The sequence below is a fragment of the Thalassophryne amazonica genome, chromosome 17, assembly GCF_902500255.1.
Source record: "Thalassophryne amazonica chromosome 17, fThaAma1.1, whole genome shotgun sequence".
NCBI classification, from domain to species: Eukaryota; Metazoa; Chordata; class Actinopteri; order Batrachoidiformes; family Batrachoididae; genus Thalassophryne; species Thalassophryne amazonica.
This window is the reverse complement of record NC_047119.1, coordinates 1,943,810-1,964,091: the sequence shown is the minus strand read 5'-3', so window position 1 is coordinate 1,964,091 and position 20,282 is coordinate 1,943,810. Positions and strand designations below refer to the sequence as shown.

Below are 20,282 nucleotides of genomic sequence, written 5' to 3'. Positions count from 1 at the left end.
TCACACAGTCCAAACAAGTGCCGTAGTGAGTACTATGATGGGTATGATGCCAGTTTTTATTCCAAAGCATGGTCTTTAAGTTAGTAAGCATGATTATTAAACTCACTTATTCGCAAAGACAACATTTTCTCATTCAGAGCTTCTTCTTTTTCTTGTTTTATGGCTGCTAACATCCAACTTAATGGTGCATTAATGCTAATCACAATACCTCATTCAATATACAGGACCACCTTGTCTTTTCATGTAGACACCACCATCTTGTGGCCATATGACAATGCAATATGTTTTGGTGCTACATAAAAGAATCATCTTCTGAAGACCATGGAAGTGAGAGGTCATTACCTCCAAGAAACAATTAAGTTCTTGTGAAATGCAGCAGATATAAGCAACAACTGGCTTTGAATTTAAAAGAAAGAAAACATCTGGGCTGCAAGATGAAGACTAGAGGGTAAGAAACAGAGAAGGGCTTTTTTGGGACGCAGGGTTGAGGCCACCTGTTGACCTCTGTGATGTACCTACCCTGACTGTCACCGCTCCAATCCCACTGCCAACATCTAGAGGGCTGATGTTCTACAGCCATTAAAACATCCTACAAGCTCAACTCAAGGACTATGTGATAACTGGTGTGGATATAGTCCAGATGTTGTTAATGACTGGAGCACTGACACAACAGCAACAAATTACACACGACAAACTGGCCAGTGGCACATATTCAGCTGTCGTTTAAGGCAGCTTGTATTGGGTTTGTGTGAGTTTGCATCATGTGGATCTAATGACACAATCAAAAATGAAATCCAGTGTTAGGGTTAGGGTTAGGGTTAGGGTTAGGCTAACCCTAACCCTAACCCTAATTGAAATGGACAGACGCAAAGTGGAAAAGTGTGCTGTGGTCTGATGAGTCCACATTTCAAATTGTTTTTTTCGAAATCATGGACGTCGTGTCCTCTGGACAAAAGAGGAAAAAGACCATCCAGATTGTTACCAGTGCAAAGTTCAAAAGCCAGCATCTGTGATGGTATGGGGGTATGTTAGTGCCCATGGCATGGACAACTTACACATCTGTGATGGCACCATCAATGCTGAAAGGTACATCCAGGTTTCGGAGCAACACATGCTGCCATCCAAGCAACGTCTTTTTCAGGGACGTCCCTGCTTATTTCAGCAAGACAATGCCAAGACACATTCTGCACGTGTTACAACAGCGTGGCTTCGTAGTATAAAGAGTGCAGGTACTAGACTGGCCTGCCTGCAGTCCAGACCTGTCACCCATGAAAATGTGTGGCACATTATGAAGTGCAAAATACGACAACGGAGACCCTGGACTGTTGAACAACTGAAGTCATACATCAAGCAAGAATGGGAAAGAATTCCACCTACAAAGCTTCAACAATTAGTGTCCTCAGTTCCCAAACGCTTATTGAGTGTTGTTAGAAGGAAAGGTGATGTAACACAGTGGGAAACATACCACTGTCCCAGCTTTTTTGAAATATGTTGCAGGCATCCATTTCAAAATGAGAAAATATTTGCACAAAAACAATAAAGTTTATCAGTTTCAACATTAAATATCTTGTCTTTGTGGTGTATTCAATTGAATGTAGGTTGAAGAGGATTTGAAAATCATTGTATTCTGTTTTTATTTACATTTTACACAACGTCCCAACTTCATTGTTATTGGGGTTGTAAATAGCCATCCATTAAGCTCACGTTAGTAAGCTCTTTGGAAGTCATGCCAATGATCACTGCAGTTATGCATCAGGTGGGACGTTTGAACTTTTAGATGAAGGTTGTAAAATGTGACAGGGATTATATATTTTTTCTTCTCTCTAGGTCTGATACCCGACTGCATAAAGACGATGTTGACATTTGCTTCAGCAAGACACTGAACTCCTGCAAGGTCCCTCAGATCAGATACGCCAGCGTGGCGCGCCTCCTGGAGCGACTGACAGACCTGCGCTTCCTGTCCATAGATTTCCTCAACACCTTCCTCCACACCTACAGGATCTTCACCACTGCCGCCGTGGTCATAGACAAGCTGACAGACATCTACAAGAAGCCGTTCATGTCCATACCTGTCAGGTATACTCGTGTGTGTGTGTGTGTGTGTGTGTGTGTGTGTGTGTGTGTGTGTGTGTGTGTGTGTGTGTGTGTGTGTGTGTGTGTGTGTGTGTGTGTGTGTGTGTGTGTGTGTGTGTGTGTGTGTGTGTGAGATGTCACTCTCTCCACTTGTTCTGATTTTCCTCTCAATCAACATGACCATTTGTATAGGGCCTTTTTAAAATGAAGATAAAGGTGAGTAACAGTCAAGTCTAGGAACATCTGGGGCCACTCTTAAATGGACTGCATTTATATAGCGCTTTCCCATCTGCATCAGACGCTCAAAGCACTTTACAGTAATGCATCACATTCACTCTGATGTAAGGCTAATGCCATATAAGGTGCCCACTACACAGCAGGAGCAGCTAGGGAATTAAGGACCTTGCCCAAGGGCCCTTAGTGATTTTCCAGTTAGGCTGAGGATCTTCTGGTCTCAAGACCAACGTCTTAGCCACTGGGCCCTTGTCACTGCATCCACAACACCATCCAAACTCCTTGCGTCCTGGATGGCAACCACCTATGCAGACATCTGCTCTGGGATATCTAGAGAATTCATGGCCTCCACACATTGTTGAGCATCATAACCAGGCGACATGTAGGTACTGTGAGTGCTGTATGGAGCACAGGGAGAATCTCTGAATTTTTCTCAGTGAAAACTGGAATTCTCCTGGGATGTGTTCTGGTTCCTACACTTTTTCAGTGGTTGCATTGACTGGGTGTTGGTCAGTGGTGGGCACAGTTCTGCTAATCTGCTAATTTGCAAAGGTAACTTTTTTGTTAGCTGATAAGTTTTAGACTGCTAATATCTTTTTGCAGGCACAGTGAATAAAGCTTAACAGTTAAAAACATTTGTAAAGCCTGAAATCATACATTTGATCTCCTGTCTGTTACGTGTTTTGTAGCAGACAGACAGCTATGAGAGGTAGAGCTCAATCCTCTGCCAGCAGAGGAGACCTGGCTACCAGACAAAGGAAAAGAAAAAAAAAAGATCATTTATTTTCACAGGCATGCAGTCTTGCAGGCGTGTCAGAGGAGACATGCACAGCAAGACAGTTTTGACTTATTGTTAAAATTTTAAATTCCGGACAAGTTACCAAAATTAACGTCACCTCTGCCGTTGTTTTAGTTTTAAAATAATGCACTAATTTTGAAGGTTTGAGCATTTACAGACACACAAGCCAAAAGGCATTATGGGTAAATGAGCTTCCTGTCATCATTGGTTGGTCTGCTTATATATTGTGTGTGTGTGTGTGTGTGTGTGTGTGTGTGTGTGTGTGTGTGTGTGTGTGTGTGTGTGTGTGTGTGTGTGTGTGTGTGTGTGTGTGTGTGTGTGTGTGTGTGTGTTAAAAAAAACAAGTTACTGTAACATGTGTTGGTTTTTACAAATAAATCTGTATTTGTAAATATGTCTTTTTTCATTTGTTAAAAAAGGCAATTTGAAAACTGAAAAATTCTGTTTAAGCGATTCAGCACTTATAGCGAATGTGCGGCAGTTGGTATTCACAGTGCCATGAACACTGCCATCTACTGAATGGGAGTGTTCATCACATACAGACACACACATGGCTGAGTAGAGGAAGTCATTATAAGCCTGGATTTTAGTCTAAATCCAGGACAGTCTCAAACCTGGTCTCAAGTGGTACAAACAGGGTATCCATTGATACTGCAAAGATCATGTCATATCAAGAAGTCAAGGTTGGTAAGCTTTTCCTTGCCAACAAAAGCATCCAAGTCACCGTTTTCCACAAAGAGCAATTAAAATATGAGGCAGAACATGGACACCTGAGGGGCTCCATAACTACATGGGACTCGAGAGTCTGACTCTGCCAGTCAGTACAGAGAGGGATCTGAGGTCAGTCCAGCATCGCGCCTTTGTTCCATCACAGTGTCACCTCCTGTTCTTCACCTTTGTTCTTACTCTTCCTCAATCTATCCCCTCTTAGGGTCGAGCAACATTCATGTGATCGTTTGTCTGTCACGTCCCTTTGTCCTGACTACAGTCTGAAGATAACACAGCTCACACTGGGACCGTCCAAGTAAACCACCTTCCATGTCCTGTTGATCTCTCATTTTTCTTATTCACATTGTCACCTCCTCCACCCACCGTTTATTCCATAACTGACTCAGTGGACACTTCTCATCAGCTAATTCACTCTTCTCATATCTCACAGGTCTCTGGAAATCTTTGCCACCAACCAGGGTGCCTGGGGAACTGATCCTTTGAGCACCAAATCTCCCAGATTGTGTCGCAAATTTTCCTCTCCCCCTCCCCTCTCCATGTCCTCTCACACATCTTCCCCTGTCCACTGCCGCAAACTGTCCCTCAGTTCCTCAGTCAGTGCTAAAGTAGGAGCGTTGGACCTGTCTCCCACCCCCTGTTCATTCTCCACAGTTAACTCGCCCACATCCAGTCAGAGTCCTTGCATCTCTTCTCCTCCTCCCAGCACAACTAGGGCCCCCTCTGGCCTGCCCTCCCCTCCACACATCACGACTCACTCGCCCAGCTTTCCACAGCCACCTGGCATGTCCTCTCCACCCCTCACCTACCACAAATTCCCTTTAGACCTCCGCCGTGGTCCCAGTTCGCCAGAACTTAGCCCAGCAACAGCAGAGGATGCCAGCGGAGAGCTGCCTCGCATGGATGCCTTCTGTGGAAAACTGAGGCGCAGCATCCGCAGGGGTAAAACTGCTGTTTAACTGCAGATAACTCAGTGACACTGAATGTTGCACATTCATAGTAGCATCTCCTTCAAACCTTTCAGAGTAATCCCAAGTGTTGCTGTGAGGGAACTGATTTATTTATACGTTACTAATGTTACACTTGAATCTGTTATATTTCCAATCCAAATTAAGTGAGGAAATACAGCCCTACAGTACAGCCAGAAAGTATTCACAGCACTTCACTGGATCCACATTTTATGTTACAGCCTCATTCCAAAACTGTGTAAATAAATTTTTCCCCTCAAAATTCTACTCACAACACCCCATAATGATAAAAAAGTTGTTTTTTTAATTCCAGCCTCAAGTCTTCTTGAATATGATGTCACAAGCTTGGTGCACCTATATTTGGGCAGTTTGGTTCATTCCTCTTTGCAGCACCTCTCAAGCTCCATCAGGTTGGATGGGGAGCGTCGGTGCACAGACATTTTCAGATCTCTCCAGAGATGTTCAGTCAGATTCAGGTCTGGGCTCTGTCTGGGCCACTCAAGGACATTCACAGAGTTGTCCTGAAGTCACTCCTTTGATATCTTGGCTGTGTGTTTAGGGTCATTGTCCTTCTAAAAGATGAACCGTCGCCCCAGTCTGAGGTCAAGCGCGCTCTGGAGCAGGTTTTCATCCAGGATGTCTCTGTACATTGCTGCATTCATCTTTCCCTCAATCCTGACTAGTCTCCCAGTTCCTGCTGCTGAAAAACATCCCCACAGCATGATGGCTGCTCAGGTTTAAAAAAAAAAAAAAAGTCTGGCGTTGCTGTCAAGTGTGACATTTAAATTTGGAATTAGTTTCTTTCGAGGTCCAATACAAGATCCTATGAACTTGATATGTTTAGGTTTAAGAATCAAAAGAAATGGTACCAGCTTTGTCTGTTCAGGATGAGTCATAGAGTCTCATCTGCTTCGTGATATGGAATCAGGTGCAGACAGGCCTCAGGGCATCTATCAGACTAACTTATTATCTGATTTTAGAATGACTGGCGTGTACAGAATGCCATGCTGTGACGTCATTATGATCAGGTTCATGAAAATTCAGTAAGGTATATCTTATATATTATATTCCAGTTCTAAGGTGGAACTATGCCAGTATATAAAGGTATATCTAAATATCTAAAAAGGAGGAGTAAAATAGGAGAGTAGAAAAGAGTAGAGTAGAGCCACTTAGGTGCCTGGTCTTGAGAACCATGTCTAAGGTGTTATTGTTTTTTTGTTTGTTTTTTTCTCTCTAACAGCTGTTCTGGAGTCAGTGTCTCTGGACAAGTTTATTCCTGAAACGCCAGCCAGCAGCGAGTCAGGCGACCTGTCCCCCTGTCGTTCACCCACAACGCCGAGACATCTGTGCTGCAGACAAGCAGGAGGTACACAGTGTGAGCTATTTTCTGCTGCCATTGTTCATCCTCTCACTGGTTTTTGTCCCTATGTTCTCATAGTCACATCTGGGGAGGGCGCTCACTGTACTGTGTCGCCAGCTTCAGCGTTTGCTATTGCCACTGCTGCTGCTGGGCACAGCAGATGCCAGGGTGAGCACGCCGGGCTGCAAAGACACGTATGAAACTGTCCAGCTGTTTCATGGAGTGATGTTGCACGTTTTGTTGTAGGTTTTCATAATCTGGAGAAAGCTTGCGACAAGGAGTTCATCATCCGCAGAGCCGCTACGAACCGAGTGCTGAACGTGTTACGACACTGGGTGTCTAAACACTCACAGGTCAGTCCTCAAGACCACCTGAACCTGCTTCACAGGACTGTAACCATTAGCCACCAGTGGACGTCTCATCCAGACGGCAGCGGGACGTCTCAGCCTTTTAGACCTGTACATGTGTTTTGTCTGAACCTCCTGTTATGTGCTTTTCCTCTGGTGGCTGTGTGCTTTGTTTTTCCACCTAAGCAGCACAGAGAAAAGTCAGCAGCATCCTCAGGGACAAAAAAGGGAAGGTCATTTTCATTTAAGATGATATAAGGCCCTATTTTTATAACTGGGTTTTTAGGCTTGAAAAACCAACATTTAGTCTTATTCTTGTAGTTTATGATGATCACCAGGCATTTAAGAAATGACAGAAACAAACATTCTCACCGTCAGGCTACATGGAACCGATAAACCACCTGTTAGTACGCAACAGTCCACGGTGGGCTTTAAGAACTGTCCTCTAGAGGGCGACCTTTGTTGCAGTTTGTGTGGAGGTTTGAGAATTATGTAAAAATATATCAAACAAAAAACTTATTATAAAATATCTATTTCCTATTATGAATCTGGAAACTTTGCTTATTTATATTGACTGTGTGTTTTGTCCTTCAGGACTTTGATTTGAACGCTGAGCTGAAGATGGGGGTGTTGACGCTCCTAGAAGAGGTCCTCCATGATCCAGACCTGCTTCCACAGGAGAGGAAAGCAACCACAAACATATTAAGGTGAACACTGCAAAAAAAGGAACATGTGCCCATCCGTGTAATGTTAAGATCTAAAATCCATACAACTCCAAATCAGGAAAATAATAATAATAAAAAAAAGTGTTTCCTGCATTTACTTTCACTTTTTTTTCATTGCAGTCAGTATGAACCCATTATAGTTCATGCTATCTGTGGTCCATTTCATTTGTTAATTATACTGAAACAGTACATCCGTTCCAGCATTTTAGACCTGCAGCTCATTCCAAGACGCCTCGTCCAATATAACTTTTCTTCATCCAATATTTCTCTATGTTGGACGACTTGCCATCCATCAATTGTTATGTTCTCCACCCCCCAACCAAATTAAGCAAACAACAAAGAGTCAAGTAAATTAGATCAATTTATTTTGTTGTGAACAGCAGATGAATGCTTCTAAAACATCAGTAGTGTGCTTGTCTACCTTCTTAGTGTTTTTGGCATCCTTGGAGTTCAATATTTCCACCAGTTCTTTCTCTGTGAACTCAGCAAACCTCGCTGGCAGATGATTTTCTGCTGTTGTTGACATGTTTGTTGCCATTTTTTTCAACCAGCATCTGTTAGCTAGTTCCTGACCTTCATATGCCGCGCTCTGATTGGCTAGCTGTTGGCAGTAAGCTCTAACGCTATTGGTCAGTGGGAACCGACCAACAGAACTTTTGGTTCTAGCCTTTTTGGATCCCTTTGGATCCAACATAACTTTCTGGCGCCAAGCATGCCAAAATACAGGTAAATGATGGACAGAAAGGTTAATCTGTGATTGGCTATTGCAATCTGAGTGGAGAACATGTGTGTATATATATATATATGTCAACTTCAGCTTTATTTATATAGCGCCAAATCACAACAAACAGTTGCCCCAAGGCGCTTTATATTGTAAGGCAAAGCCATACAATAATTACGTAAAAACCCCAACGGTCAAAACGACCCCCTGTGAGCAAGCACTTGGCGACAGTGGGAAGGAAAAACTCCCTTTTAACAGGAAGAAACCTCCAGCAGAACCAGGCTCAGGGAGGGGCAGTCTTCTGCTGGGACTGGTTGGGGCTGAGGGGAGAGAATCAAGAAAAAGACATGCTGTGGAGGGGAGCAGAGATCAATCACTAATGATTAAATGCAGAGTGGTGCATACAGAGCAAAAAGAGAAAGAAACACTCAGTGCATCATGGGAACCCCCCAGCAGTCTACGTCTATAGCAGCATAACTAAGGGATGGTTCAGGGTCACCCGATCCAGCCCTAACTATAAGCTTTAGCAAAAAGGAAAGTTTTAAGCCTAATCTTAAAAGTAGAGAGGGTGTCTGTCTCCCTGATCTGAATTGGGAGCTGGTTCTACAGGAGAGGAGCCTGAAAGCTGAAGGCTCTGCCTCCCATTCTACTCTTACAAACCCTAGGAACTACAAGTAAACCTGCAGTCTGAGAGCGAAGCGCTCTATTGGAGTGATATGGTACTATGAGGTCCCTAAGATAAGATGGGACCTGATTATTCAAAACCTTATAAGTAAGAAGAAGAATTTTAAATTCTATTCTAGAATTAACAGGAAGCCAATGAAGAGAGGCCAATATGGGTGCGATATGCTCTCTCCTAGTCCCCGTTAGTACTCTAGCTGCAGCATTTTGAATTAACTGAAGGCTTTTCAGGGAACTTTTAGGACAACCTGATAATAATGAATTACAATAGTCCAGCCTAGAGGAAATAAATGCATGAATTAGTTTTTCAGCATCACTCTGAGACAAGACCTTTCTGATTTTAGAGATATTGCGCCACTGTAAAAAAGCAGTCCTACATATTTGTTTAATATGCGCATTGAATAACATATCCTGATCAAAAATGACTCCAAGATTTCTCACAGTATTACTAGAGGTCAGGGTAATGCCATCCAGAGTAAGGATCTGGTTAGACACCATGTTTCTAAGATTTGTGTGGCCAAGTACAATAACTTCAGTTTTATCTGAGTTTAAAAGCAGGAAATTAGAGGTCATCCATGTCTTTATGTCTATGCTGTCTAATAATACTGCCTAAGGGAAACATGTATAAAGTGAATAAAATTGGTCCTAGCACAGAACCTTGTGGAACTCCATAATTAACCTTAGTCTGTGAAGAAGATTCCCCATTTACATGAACAAATTGTAATCTATTAGATAAATATGATTCAAACCACCACAGCGCAGTGCCTTTAATGCCTATGGCATGCTCTAATCTCTGTAATGAAATTTTATGGTCAACAGTATCAAAAGCAGCACTGAGGTCTAACAGAACAAGCACAGAGATGAGTCCACTGTCTTAGGCCATAAGAAGATCATTTGTAACCTTCACTAATGCTGTTTCTGTACTATGATGAATTCTAAAACCTGACTGAAACTCTTCAAATAGACCATTCCTCTGCAGATGATCAGTTAGCTGTTTTACAACTACCCTTTCAAGAATTTTTGAGAGAAAAGGAAGGTTGGAGATTGGCCTATAATTAGCTACCATAGCTGGGTCAAGTGATGGCTTTTTAAGTAATGGTTTAATTACTGCCACCTTAAAAGCCTGTGGTACATAGCCAACTAATAAAGATAGATTGATCATATTTAAGATCGAAGCATTAATTAATTAATTAATGGTAGGGCTTCCTTGAGCAGCCTGGTAGGAATGGGGTCTAATAGACATGTTGATGGTTTGGAGGAAGTAACTAATGAAAATAACTCAGACAGAACAATCGGAGAGAAAGAGTCTAACCAAATACCGGCATCACTGAAAGCAGCCAAAGATAACGATATGTCTTTGGGATGGTTATGAGTAATTTTTTCTCTAATAGTTAAAATTTTATTAGCAAAGAAAGACATGAAGTCATTACTAGTTAAAGTTAAAGGAATACTCGGCTCAGTAGAGCTCTGACTCTTTGTCAGCCTGGCTACAGTGCTGAAAAGAAACCTGGGGTTGTTCTTATTTTCTTCAATTATTGATGAGTAGTAAGATGTCCTAGCTTTACGGAGGGCTTTTATTATAGAGCAACAGACTCTTTTTCCAGGCTAAGTGAAGATCTTCTGAATTAGTGAGATGCCATTTCCTTTCCAACTTACGGGTTATCTGCTTTAAGCTGCGAGTTTGTGAGTTATACCACGGAGTCAGGCACTATATATATATATATATATATACACTCAACAAAAATATAAACGCAACACTTTTGGTTTTGCTCCCATTTTGTATGAGATGAACTCAAAGATCTAAAACTTTTTCCACATACACAATATCACCATTTCCCTCAAATATTGTTCACAAACCAGTCTAAATCTGTGATAGTGAGCACTTCTCCTTTGCTGAGATAATCCATCCCACCTCACAGGTGTGCCATATCAAGATGCTGATTAGACACCATGATTAGTGCACAGGTGTGCCTTAGACTGCCCACAATAAAAGGCCACTCTGAAAGGTGCAGTTTTATCACACAGCACAATGCCACAGATGTCGCAAGATTTGAGGGAGCGTGCAATTGGCATGCTGACAGCAGGAATGTCAACCAGAGCTGTTGCTCGTGTATTGAATGTTCATGTCTCTACCATAAGCCGTCTCCAAAGGCGTTTCAGAGAATTTGGCAGTACATCCAACCAGCCTCACAACCGCAGACCACGTGTAACCACACCAACCCAGGACCTCCACATCCAGCATGTTCACCTCCAAGATCGTCTGAGACCAGCCACTCGGACAGCTGCTGAAACAATCAGTTTGCATAACCAAAGAATTTCTGCACAAACTGTCAGAAACCGTCTCAGGGAAGCTCATCTGCATGTTTGTCATCCTCATCGGGGTCTCGACCTGACTCCAGTTCGTCGTCGTAACCGACTTGAGTGGGCAAATGCTCACATTCGCTGGCGTTTGGTTGGAGAGGTGTTCTCTTCACGGATGAATCCCGGTTCACACTGTTCAGGGCAGATGGCAGACAGCGTGTGTGGCGTCATGTGGGTGAGCGGTTTTCTGATGTCAATGTTGTGGATCGAGTGGCCCATGGTGGCGGTGGGGTTATGGTATGGGCAGGCGTCTGTTATGGACGAAGAACACAGGTGCATTTTATTGATGGCATTTTGAATGCACAGAGATACCGTGACGAGATCCTGAGGCCCATTGTTGTGCCATACATCCAAGAACATCACCTCATGTTGCAGCAGGATAATGCACGGCCCCATGTTGCAAGGATCTGTACACAATTCTTGGAAGCTGAAAATGTCCCAGTTCTTGCATGGCCGGCATACTCACCGGGAACTGGTACACGACAGCGTGTACCAGTTCCTGCCAATATCCAGCAACTTCGCACAGCCATTGAAGAGGAGTGGACCAACATTCCACAGGCCACAATTGACAACCTGATCAACTCTATGCGAAGGAGATGTGTTGCACTGCATGAGGCAAATGGTGGTCACACCAGATACTGACTGGTATCCCCCCCCCAATAAAACAAAACTGCACCTTTCAGAGTGGCCTTTTATTGTGGGCAGTCTAAGGCACACCTGTGCACTAATCATGGTGTCTAATCAGCATCTTGATATGGCACACCTGTGAGGTGGGATGGATTATCTCAGCAAAGGAGAAGTGCTCACTATCACAGATTTAGACTGGTTTGTGAACAATATTTGAGGGAAATGGTGATATTGTGTATGTGGAAAAAGTTTTAGATCTTTGAGTTCATCTCATACAAAATGGAAGCAAAACCAAAAGTGTTGTTTATATTTTTGTTGAGTGTATATATGTGTGTGTGTGTGTGTGTGTGTGTGTATCTAACTCGCAGTACTTTTAAATATTGGTACTGATAGATTAATTTTGTAATGTGTGTATTTTGCTCTGCAGTGCCCTTTCTCAAGAAGATCAGGATGACGCCCAAATGAGGATCGAGGATATATTACAGATGGTAAGTGTACCTATGATGGATTTTAGTTGTAAAACTAAAACATTCACACAGGGGAATTCTTGCATATTTAAATCCTTTATTTCCTGAATATGAAACAGAAAAGCTGCCCCCTGCTGCACTTCATTGTGGTAAGAATGAATTACTCCTCCATTCAGACCAACACCTACAGCTGTGGTCGTGTGTCTTGTGGTGAATTTCGTCACATCTCCAGTTGATTCCCACAACGTCAGCAAATCATTTATACATAAAGAGTACACATATTTGTGCCTGTTTTTAGGGGGAGAGTCCAAAAGTGGAATGTTTTGAGGTGCTGTCGGCCATGGAGCTCGCTGAGCAGATCACCCTGCTGGATCACATCGTGTTCAGGAGTATTCCCTACGAGTGAGTCCACCAGGAGCCTCCCATCCACAGCCGGGACGACACTTACTGATCACACCATCTGCAGCACAAACAGCCCAAATGCATTTAACGTGTCCATCTCCTCATTACCATTTACTATCAGTACAAACCTGATAATTAATCACAGGTGTGTTTTGGGCAGAACATGAGCGGTCAGTGTCACCTGTCATTGACTTTAAGTGCCAGAGTGCAACAGGGGCAGTATTTAAAAGTGCACGGCCTTTAGGTTTTTTTTATTTAAGATTGAAGTCATTAAAACAATTTTCTTTGGCACCACTATAACTTTAATTATTAGCCTTTAACCTCCTAAGGCCCGGAGGTTCTCATGAAACAAAACTTAGTATTATGGTCTAGACAACCAAAAATGTCATGTCCACATATGTGGATGCCAGGCCCTTGGAGGTTAAATAGGGGGTTCATAAAATGACATTGCCTGTATGATCAAAATTTGTGTAGTCTAGAAAGGTTAATACAACCCCTGGCAAAAATTATGGAATCACCGGCCTCGGAGGATGTTCATTCAGTTGTTTAAATTTTGTAGAAAAAAAGCAGATCACAGACATGACACAAAACTAAAGTCATTTCAAATGGCAACTTTCTGGCTTTAAGAAACACTATAAGAAATCAGGAAAAAAAATTGTGGCAGTCAGTAACGGTTACTTTTTTAGACCAAGCAGAGGGAAAAAATATGGACTCACTCAATTCTGAGGAATAAATTATGGAATCATGAAAAACAAAAGAACGCTCCAACACATCACTAGTATTTTGTTGCACCACCTCTGGCTTTTCTAACAGCTTGCAGGCTCTGAGGCATGGACTTAATGAGTGACAAACAGTACTCTTCATCAATCTGGCTCCAACTTTCTCTGATTGCTGTTGCCAGATCAGCTTTGCAGGTTGGAGCCTTGTCATGGACCATTTTCTTCAACTTCCACCAAAGATTTTCAGTTGGATTAAGATCCGGACTATTTGCAGGCCATGACATTGACCCTATGTGTCTTTTTGCAAGGAATGTTTTCACAGTATTTGCTCTATGGCAAGATGCATTATCATCTTGAAAAATGATTTCATCATCCCCAAACATCCTTTCAATTGATGGGATAAGAAAAGTGTCCAAAATATCAACGTAAACTTGTGCATTTATTGATGATGTAATGACAGCCATCTCCCCAGTGCCTTTACCTGACATGCAGCCCCATATCATCAATGACTGTGGAAATTTACATGTTCTCTTCAGGCAGTCATCTTTAGAAATCTCATTGGAACGGCACCAAACAAAAGTTCCAGCATCATCACCTTGCCCAATGCAGATTCGAGATTCATCACTGAATATGACTTTCATCCAGTCATCCACAGTCCACGATTGCTTTTCCTTAGCCCATTGTAACCTTGTTTTTTTCTGTTTAGGTGTTAATGATGGCTTTCGTTTAGCTTTTCTGTATGTAAATCCCATTTCCTTTAGGCGGTTTCTTACAGTTTGGTCACAGACGTTGACTCCAGTTTCCTCCCATTCGTTCCTCATTTGTTTTGTTGTACATTTTTCGATTTTTGAGACATATTGCTTTAAGTTTTCTGTCTTGACGCTTTGATGTCTTCCTTGGTCTACCAGTATGTTTGCCTTTAACAACCTTCCCATGTTGTTTGTATTTGGTCCAGAGTTTAGACACAGCTGACTGTGAACAACTTAACATCTTTTGCAACATTGCGTGATGATTTACCCTCTTTTAAGAGCTTGATAATCCTCTCCTTTGTTTCAATTTGATGTTTCAACATCTCTCGTGTTGGAGCCATGATTCATGTCAGTCCACTTGGTGCAACAGCTCTCCAAGGTGTGATCACTCCTTTTTAGATGCAGACTAACAAGCAGATCTGATATGATGCAGGTGTTAGTTTTGGGGATGAAAATTTACAGGGTGATTCCATAATTTTTTCCTCAGAATTGAGTGAGTCCATATTTTTTTCCCTCTGCTTGGTCTAAAAAAGTAACCGTTACTGACTGCCACAATTATTTTTCCTGATTTCTTATAGTGTTTCTTAAAGTCAGAAAGTTGCCATTTGAAATGACTTTAGTTTTGTGTCATGTCTGTGATCTGCTTTTTTTCTACAAAATTAAACAACTGAATGAACATCCTCCGAGGCCGGTGATTCCATAATTATTGCCAGGGGTTGTATATGTAGTCCCCTCAAGGGGAAAAATTCAAACAGGCGGCCTTGAACCCATACAGTCTATGGTAGCGACCATAGCAACATCATAGATCATGTGTGGGCTTCTCCCATTTTGTATGAGTGATGCTGGGAAGCACACAGAGGCAGCCAATCAAAGTGTAGATGCACTGTGACATCAGCTGGCTGCTCGCTCAAACAAAATAAACCAGGATGGTGGAAAACACTCTGAAACAGCTTATTTCTGTATAAATCAACTGTAACAATCATTCATTTCTGGAAACAAGGAACTCCGACGAGGGGCTGGACGACTCCTCCCACAAGGAGTGCTCACAGGCGAATGACGTCACCGACAGACGTGGAAAAACTCACGCATGCGCACGAGGGTTCAAGCATGTCTGACATAAAAACATATGAATGAAATCCATATAGTTTTTGAAAAAAATAAAAAGGACCTATACTTTATTGACAGCCCTCGTATATATATGTATATATATACGAGGGCTGTCAATAAAGTAACAGGGACGCAGCCGACGCGACGCTCCGCCACAGGAAAAACACCTCTGTTGAAAGCCTTAAGGACAAGTTGGAACATGTCCTGCCTGTTAAACAATTTCTCATATACTCACTCCACTGAAAGCCATCAAAAGCCGCCTGGATTTTACAAATGGTTATCAACACGGAGGTGTTTTTCCTGTGCCGCCGCACCGCGTCGGCTGCGTCCCGACGCGCGGATCCGTCCGCACGTCTTTCATTAAAAAAAATCTCCTTTAACAGTGGAATATCCGGATAAAATGCTGAAACCGACTTCTTCTGAAACTTCTCTTTTCTCTCACGACGTCCTGGATCAATAGAGCCTGAAATGTGGAGGTTTTCAGCTTGAACAGACTGACGACGGCGCCTGAGAGCGCTGAGCGACATCTCGCACCGTGGGAAGTCCTTAAAGCGACAGAATCACCTCAAAATCTCTCATCAGCCGTTAAAATTTTCACTGAAAACCAGCTTAATTTTTCGAACCGTGTCCACTTCGATGTGTCTCACAGGTTTAGAAAAAATTTTGATCAAACAACGCGCCAGTCTCTCAGCAACTTCTCAGACAAAGGAATTCCGACGAGGGGCTGGACGACTCCTCCCACAAGGAGTGCTCACAGGCGAATGACGTCACCGACAGGCGTGGAAAAACTCACGCATGCGCACGAGGGTTCAAGCATGTCTGACGTAAAAACATATGAATGAAATCCATATAGTTTTTGAAAAAAATAAAAAGGACCCTTACTTTATTGACAGCCCTCGTATGTATATATATATATATATATATATATATATATATATATATATATATATATATATATATATATATACACTCCCCCTCTAGTTGCCACCTTATCGTGGTGGGGGAGTTTGCGTACCCGGATGATCCTAGGAGTTATGTTATCTGGGGCTTTGTGCCCCTTGTAGTGTCTCCCAAGGCAAACAGGTCCTAGGTGACGGGTCAGACTAAGGGCAGTTCAGAACCTCCATGACCAGTAAAAAATCAAGGACCGACACATCGCCCAGTATGGCAGACCTGGGGCCCCACCCTGGAGCCAGGCCTGGGGTTGGGGCTCGCGCGCGAGTGCCTGGTGGTCGGGCCTTAGCCCATGGGGCCCGGCCAGGCTCAGCCCGAAAGAGTGACGTGGGCTCGCCCTCCTGTGGGCTCACCACCTGCAGAGGAGGCCATGGGAGTCAGGTGCAGAGAGGATTGGGTGGTCGAGGGTGGGTGGCCCGGCGGCCCGGTCCATGCTCACAGCCCCTGGCTGTTGGGAGATGGAATGTCACCTCGCTGGGGGGGAAGGAGCCTGAGCTCGTGCAGGAGGTTGAGAGATACCAACTAGAGATAGTCGGGCTCACCTCCACGCACAGCTTGGGCTCTGGTACCCAACTCCTGGAGAGGGGCTGGACGCTTCATTTTTCTTGTGTTGCCCACAGGGAGAGGTGGAGAGCTGGGGTCGCATTGCGCCATGTGTTGGATGGAGTTCACTCCAGTGAACAAGAGGGTCGCATACCTACGCCTTCGGGTCAGGGACAGGTCTCTCACCGTTGTCTCTGCCTACGGGCCGAGCGGCAGTGCAGAGTACCCGACCTTCCTGCTGTCCCTGGGAGGGGTACTAGATAGCGCTCTGACTGGGGACTCCATTGTTCTCCTGGGGGATTTCAACACCCACGTGGGCGGTGACAGTGAGACCTGGAGGGGGGTAATCGGGAAACACGGCCTCCCCGATCTGAACCCGAGTGGTGTTCAGTTGTTGGACTTCTGTGCTAGTCACAGTTTGTCCATCACGAACACCATGTTCGAGCACAAGGGTGTCCATAAGTGCACGTGGCACCAGGACACCCTGAGCCGGAGGTCAATGATCGACTTTGTAGTTGTGTCATCTGATCTTCGGCCACGTTTCTCTGACACTAGAGTGAAGAGAGGGGCAGAGCTGTCGACGGATCACCACCTGGTGGTGAGTTGGATACGCTGGGAGGGGAGGAAGCCAGTCAGACCTGGCAGGCCCAAACGTATCTTGAGGGTCTGCTGGGAACGACCGGCGGAACCCTCTGTCACCGAGGTCTTCAACTCCCACCTCCGGGAGAGCTTCTCCCAGATCCTGAGGGAGGTTGGAGACATGGATTCCGAGTGGACCATGTTCTCCACCTCCATTGTCGATGCGGCCGCTCGTAGCTGTGGTCGCAAGGTCTCTGGTGCCTGTCGCGGCGGCAATCCCCGAACCCGGTGGTGGACGCCGGAAGTAAGGGATGCCGTCAAGCTGAAGAAGGAGTCCTACTTGTCTTTGTTGGCAGGTGGGACCCCGGAGGCAGCTGACAGGTACCAGCAGGCCAAGCATCCCGCAGCCCGTACGGTCGCAGTGGCAAAAACTCAGGTCTTGGAGGAGTTCTTGGAGGCCATGGAGAAGGACTATCGGTTGGCCTCGAAGAAATTCTGGCAAACCGTCTGACGCCTCAGGAGGCGGAAGCAGCTCTCCACCAGCACTGTCTACGGTGTGGGTGGGGAGCTGTTGACCCAGACTGGGGATGTTGTCGGGCGGTGGAAGGAATACTTCGAGGATCTCCTCAATCCCATCGTCACGTCTTCCGAAGAGGAAGCAGAGACTGGGGACTCAGAGGCGGACTCATCCATTACCCAGGCCGAAGTCACCGAGGTGGTTAGAAAGCTCCTCGGTGGCAAGGCTCCTGGGGTGGATGAAGTCCGTCCTGAGTACCTTAAGTCTCTGGATGTTTTGGGACTGTCTTGGCTGACATGCCTCTGCAACATCGCGTGGCGATCGGGGACAGTGCCTCTGGATTGGCAGACCGGGGTGGTGGTCTCTCTGTTTAAGATGGGGGACCGGAGGGTGTGTTCCAACTATAGACCAGCTTAATTTTTCGAACCGTGTCCACTTCGATGTGTCTCACAGGTTTAGAAAAAATTTTGATCAAACAAAGCGCCAGTCTCTCAGCAACTTCTCAGACAAATAATTCCGACGAGGGGCTGGACGACTCCTCCCACAAGGAGTGCTCACAGGCGAATGACGTCACCGACAGGCGTGGAAAAACTCACGCATGCGCACGAGGGTTCAAGCATGTCTGACGTAAAAACATATGAATGAAATCCATATGTTTTTGAAAAAATAAAAAGGACCTAAACTTAATTGACAGACCTCGTACGTGTGTGTGTGTGTGTGTGTGTGTGTGTGTGTGTGTGTGTGTGTGTGTGTGTGTGTGTGTGTGTGTGTGTGTGTGTGTGTGTGTGTGTGTGTGTGTGTGTGTATATCTTATGGTGTACTCTTAAATGTTTTCTTTTGTCTTCAGGGAGTTCCTCGGTCAGGGTTGGATGAAGGTTGACAAGACAGAGAGGACTCCATACATCATGAAGACCAGTCAGCACTTTAATGAAGTAAGACAAAAAGAGGTGTTCACAATCGTAAAAATTGCTATTTACATGCCTCCTCCATTATTGGTGATGATGTGTAATTTCAAAATTTATTGTTAGAATTTGGTCAGAAATTTGGCCCAACTGTGAACATCATGTCATCAGATGTTTCACAATGTAAGTAATATTTCATTTAGAGAAGTAGCCCCTGATGCAGCAAACAGCATAAAACCAAGTGGCTTCAGGTTTAGAAACACGTGTTGTCTGTTCTGCCTTCTTTCTCCACAGATGAGTAACCTGGTGGCTTCTCAGATCATATCCCACACTGACGTGGGCTCCAGGGCCGGCTCCATAGAAAAATGGTTGGCAGTGGCCGATATCTGTCGCTGTCTCAACAACTACAACGGTGTCCTGGAGATCATCTCCGCTCTTAACCGCAGCGCCATCTACAGACTGAAGAAAACCTGGGCCAAAGTTTGCAGACAGGTTTGATCTTTCTTCTGGAGTTTGTTCTTTGTGTTTCACATGAAGCCTGTTTTTGGGCCCTATCTTCGATTAATGTGTATGAAAAAAATCAATATATCACAACATTTATTTTTTATGATATGAAAGTCAATTGATTTTTACAGCCCAGAATCAATACAGTCCAAATTCAGTTATAGATGAGATGAAAGGATGGATTTCGGTGAATTGGGGCTGCCATAAGGCCATATATGAGATCAATGCAGATCCCATGTGAATTTAAAAAAGATGGGGCGGGGGGGGGGTCGTATTAGACTGCTTCATTGATCAGCTGCTTCTGTTTACGGTTGCTGATAGAGTAGTTATGTTCTGGGTTTGTGCACTTTACCTGATACTCTACATTGTGGATTAAAGTGAAGTTTTATCGGATCATTTTCTAAGGATCATAGTGTCTGTGCATCTTGTCCAGTCATGGAGGAGCTATTGCCATCTAATGGAATTAAGTTTTAATGCGCGGACCGGCTGTGCACACACTGGACGCCGCGTCCTGTTCGGGTACGGAGTCGTTGCACCTATCACATTTAAAGTGTTTCTCTCTTTCTATTCATTCGTCTGCCGCTGTGGAAATAAGTCTAATGGTGTCGGGGCTGCCACGCCCCCCGTGTACGCAGTGACGGCGGGCTTCACCTGGGTGGAGAATGTGGACGAGATGATCCGGATTTATTATTTTTATATCGTCTGTGAAGATGTCGGTTGAAGTTGAGAGACGCAGCCCCTGAACATCATCAGACGTACGTTTTCCGCAGAAACACAGATTTACACTTTTTAAAAAATATCCTCCCCCTCCAGTTTTGCGTCTATGGTGGATGTTTGGATTCCTCCGCGGCCTTCACCGTCTTCATCAGCCGGTGCGTCCGGTGTCAGTGACACGTTGTTCTGACTTCTTACGTGTCCAAAAGCTGCGTTGGGAAAAAAAAAAACAGGTTGTGAGCGTTTGCTGATCAGGACCCGAATCAACTCTGATCAGTGAGGATGAAGGCAGTTAGCCAGAAAGAAATTCTGTCTCTCTCTCTCTGTCTCTTTCTCTCTCTCTCTCTCTCTCTGTCTCTCTCTTTCTCTCTGTCTCTCTCTCTGTCCTCTCTGTCTCTCTTCTGTCTCTCTCTCTCTCTGCTCTCTCTCTGTCTCTCCTCTCTCTCTCTTCTCTCTCTGTCTCTTTCTCTCTGTCTCTCCTCTGTCTCTCTCCTGTCTCTCTC

General features: G+C 44.4%; 1 protein-coding gene across 1 annotated transcript in view; it reads left to right on the top strand.

Moving 5' to 3' along the window:
- The window catches only part of rasgrf2a (Ras protein-specific guanine nucleotide-releasing factor 2a), a 117,609-nt gene that overhangs the window by 78,706 nt on the left and 18,621 nt on the right, over positions 1 to 20,282 (top strand). Inside the window, exons 14-24 of the mRNA XM_034192770.1 lie at positions 1,828 to 2,076; positions 4,266 to 4,774; positions 6,041 to 6,166; positions 6,239 to 6,328; positions 6,407 to 6,513; positions 7,102 to 7,214; positions 12,050 to 12,110; positions 12,209 to 12,238; positions 12,388 to 12,491; positions 18,507 to 18,591; positions 18,856 to 19,053. Of these exons, the coding sequence (XP_034048661.1) occupies positions 1,828 to 2,076; positions 4,266 to 4,774; positions 6,041 to 6,166; positions 6,239 to 6,328; positions 6,407 to 6,513; positions 7,102 to 7,214; positions 12,050 to 12,110; positions 12,209 to 12,238; positions 12,388 to 12,491; positions 18,507 to 18,591; positions 18,856 to 19,053 (1,672 nt within the window). The remainder of the gene's footprint in view (positions 1 to 1,827; positions 2,077 to 4,265; positions 4,775 to 6,040; positions 6,167 to 6,238; positions 6,329 to 6,406; positions 6,514 to 7,101; positions 7,215 to 12,049; positions 12,111 to 12,208; positions 12,239 to 12,387; positions 12,492 to 18,506; positions 18,592 to 18,855; positions 19,054 to 20,282) is intronic.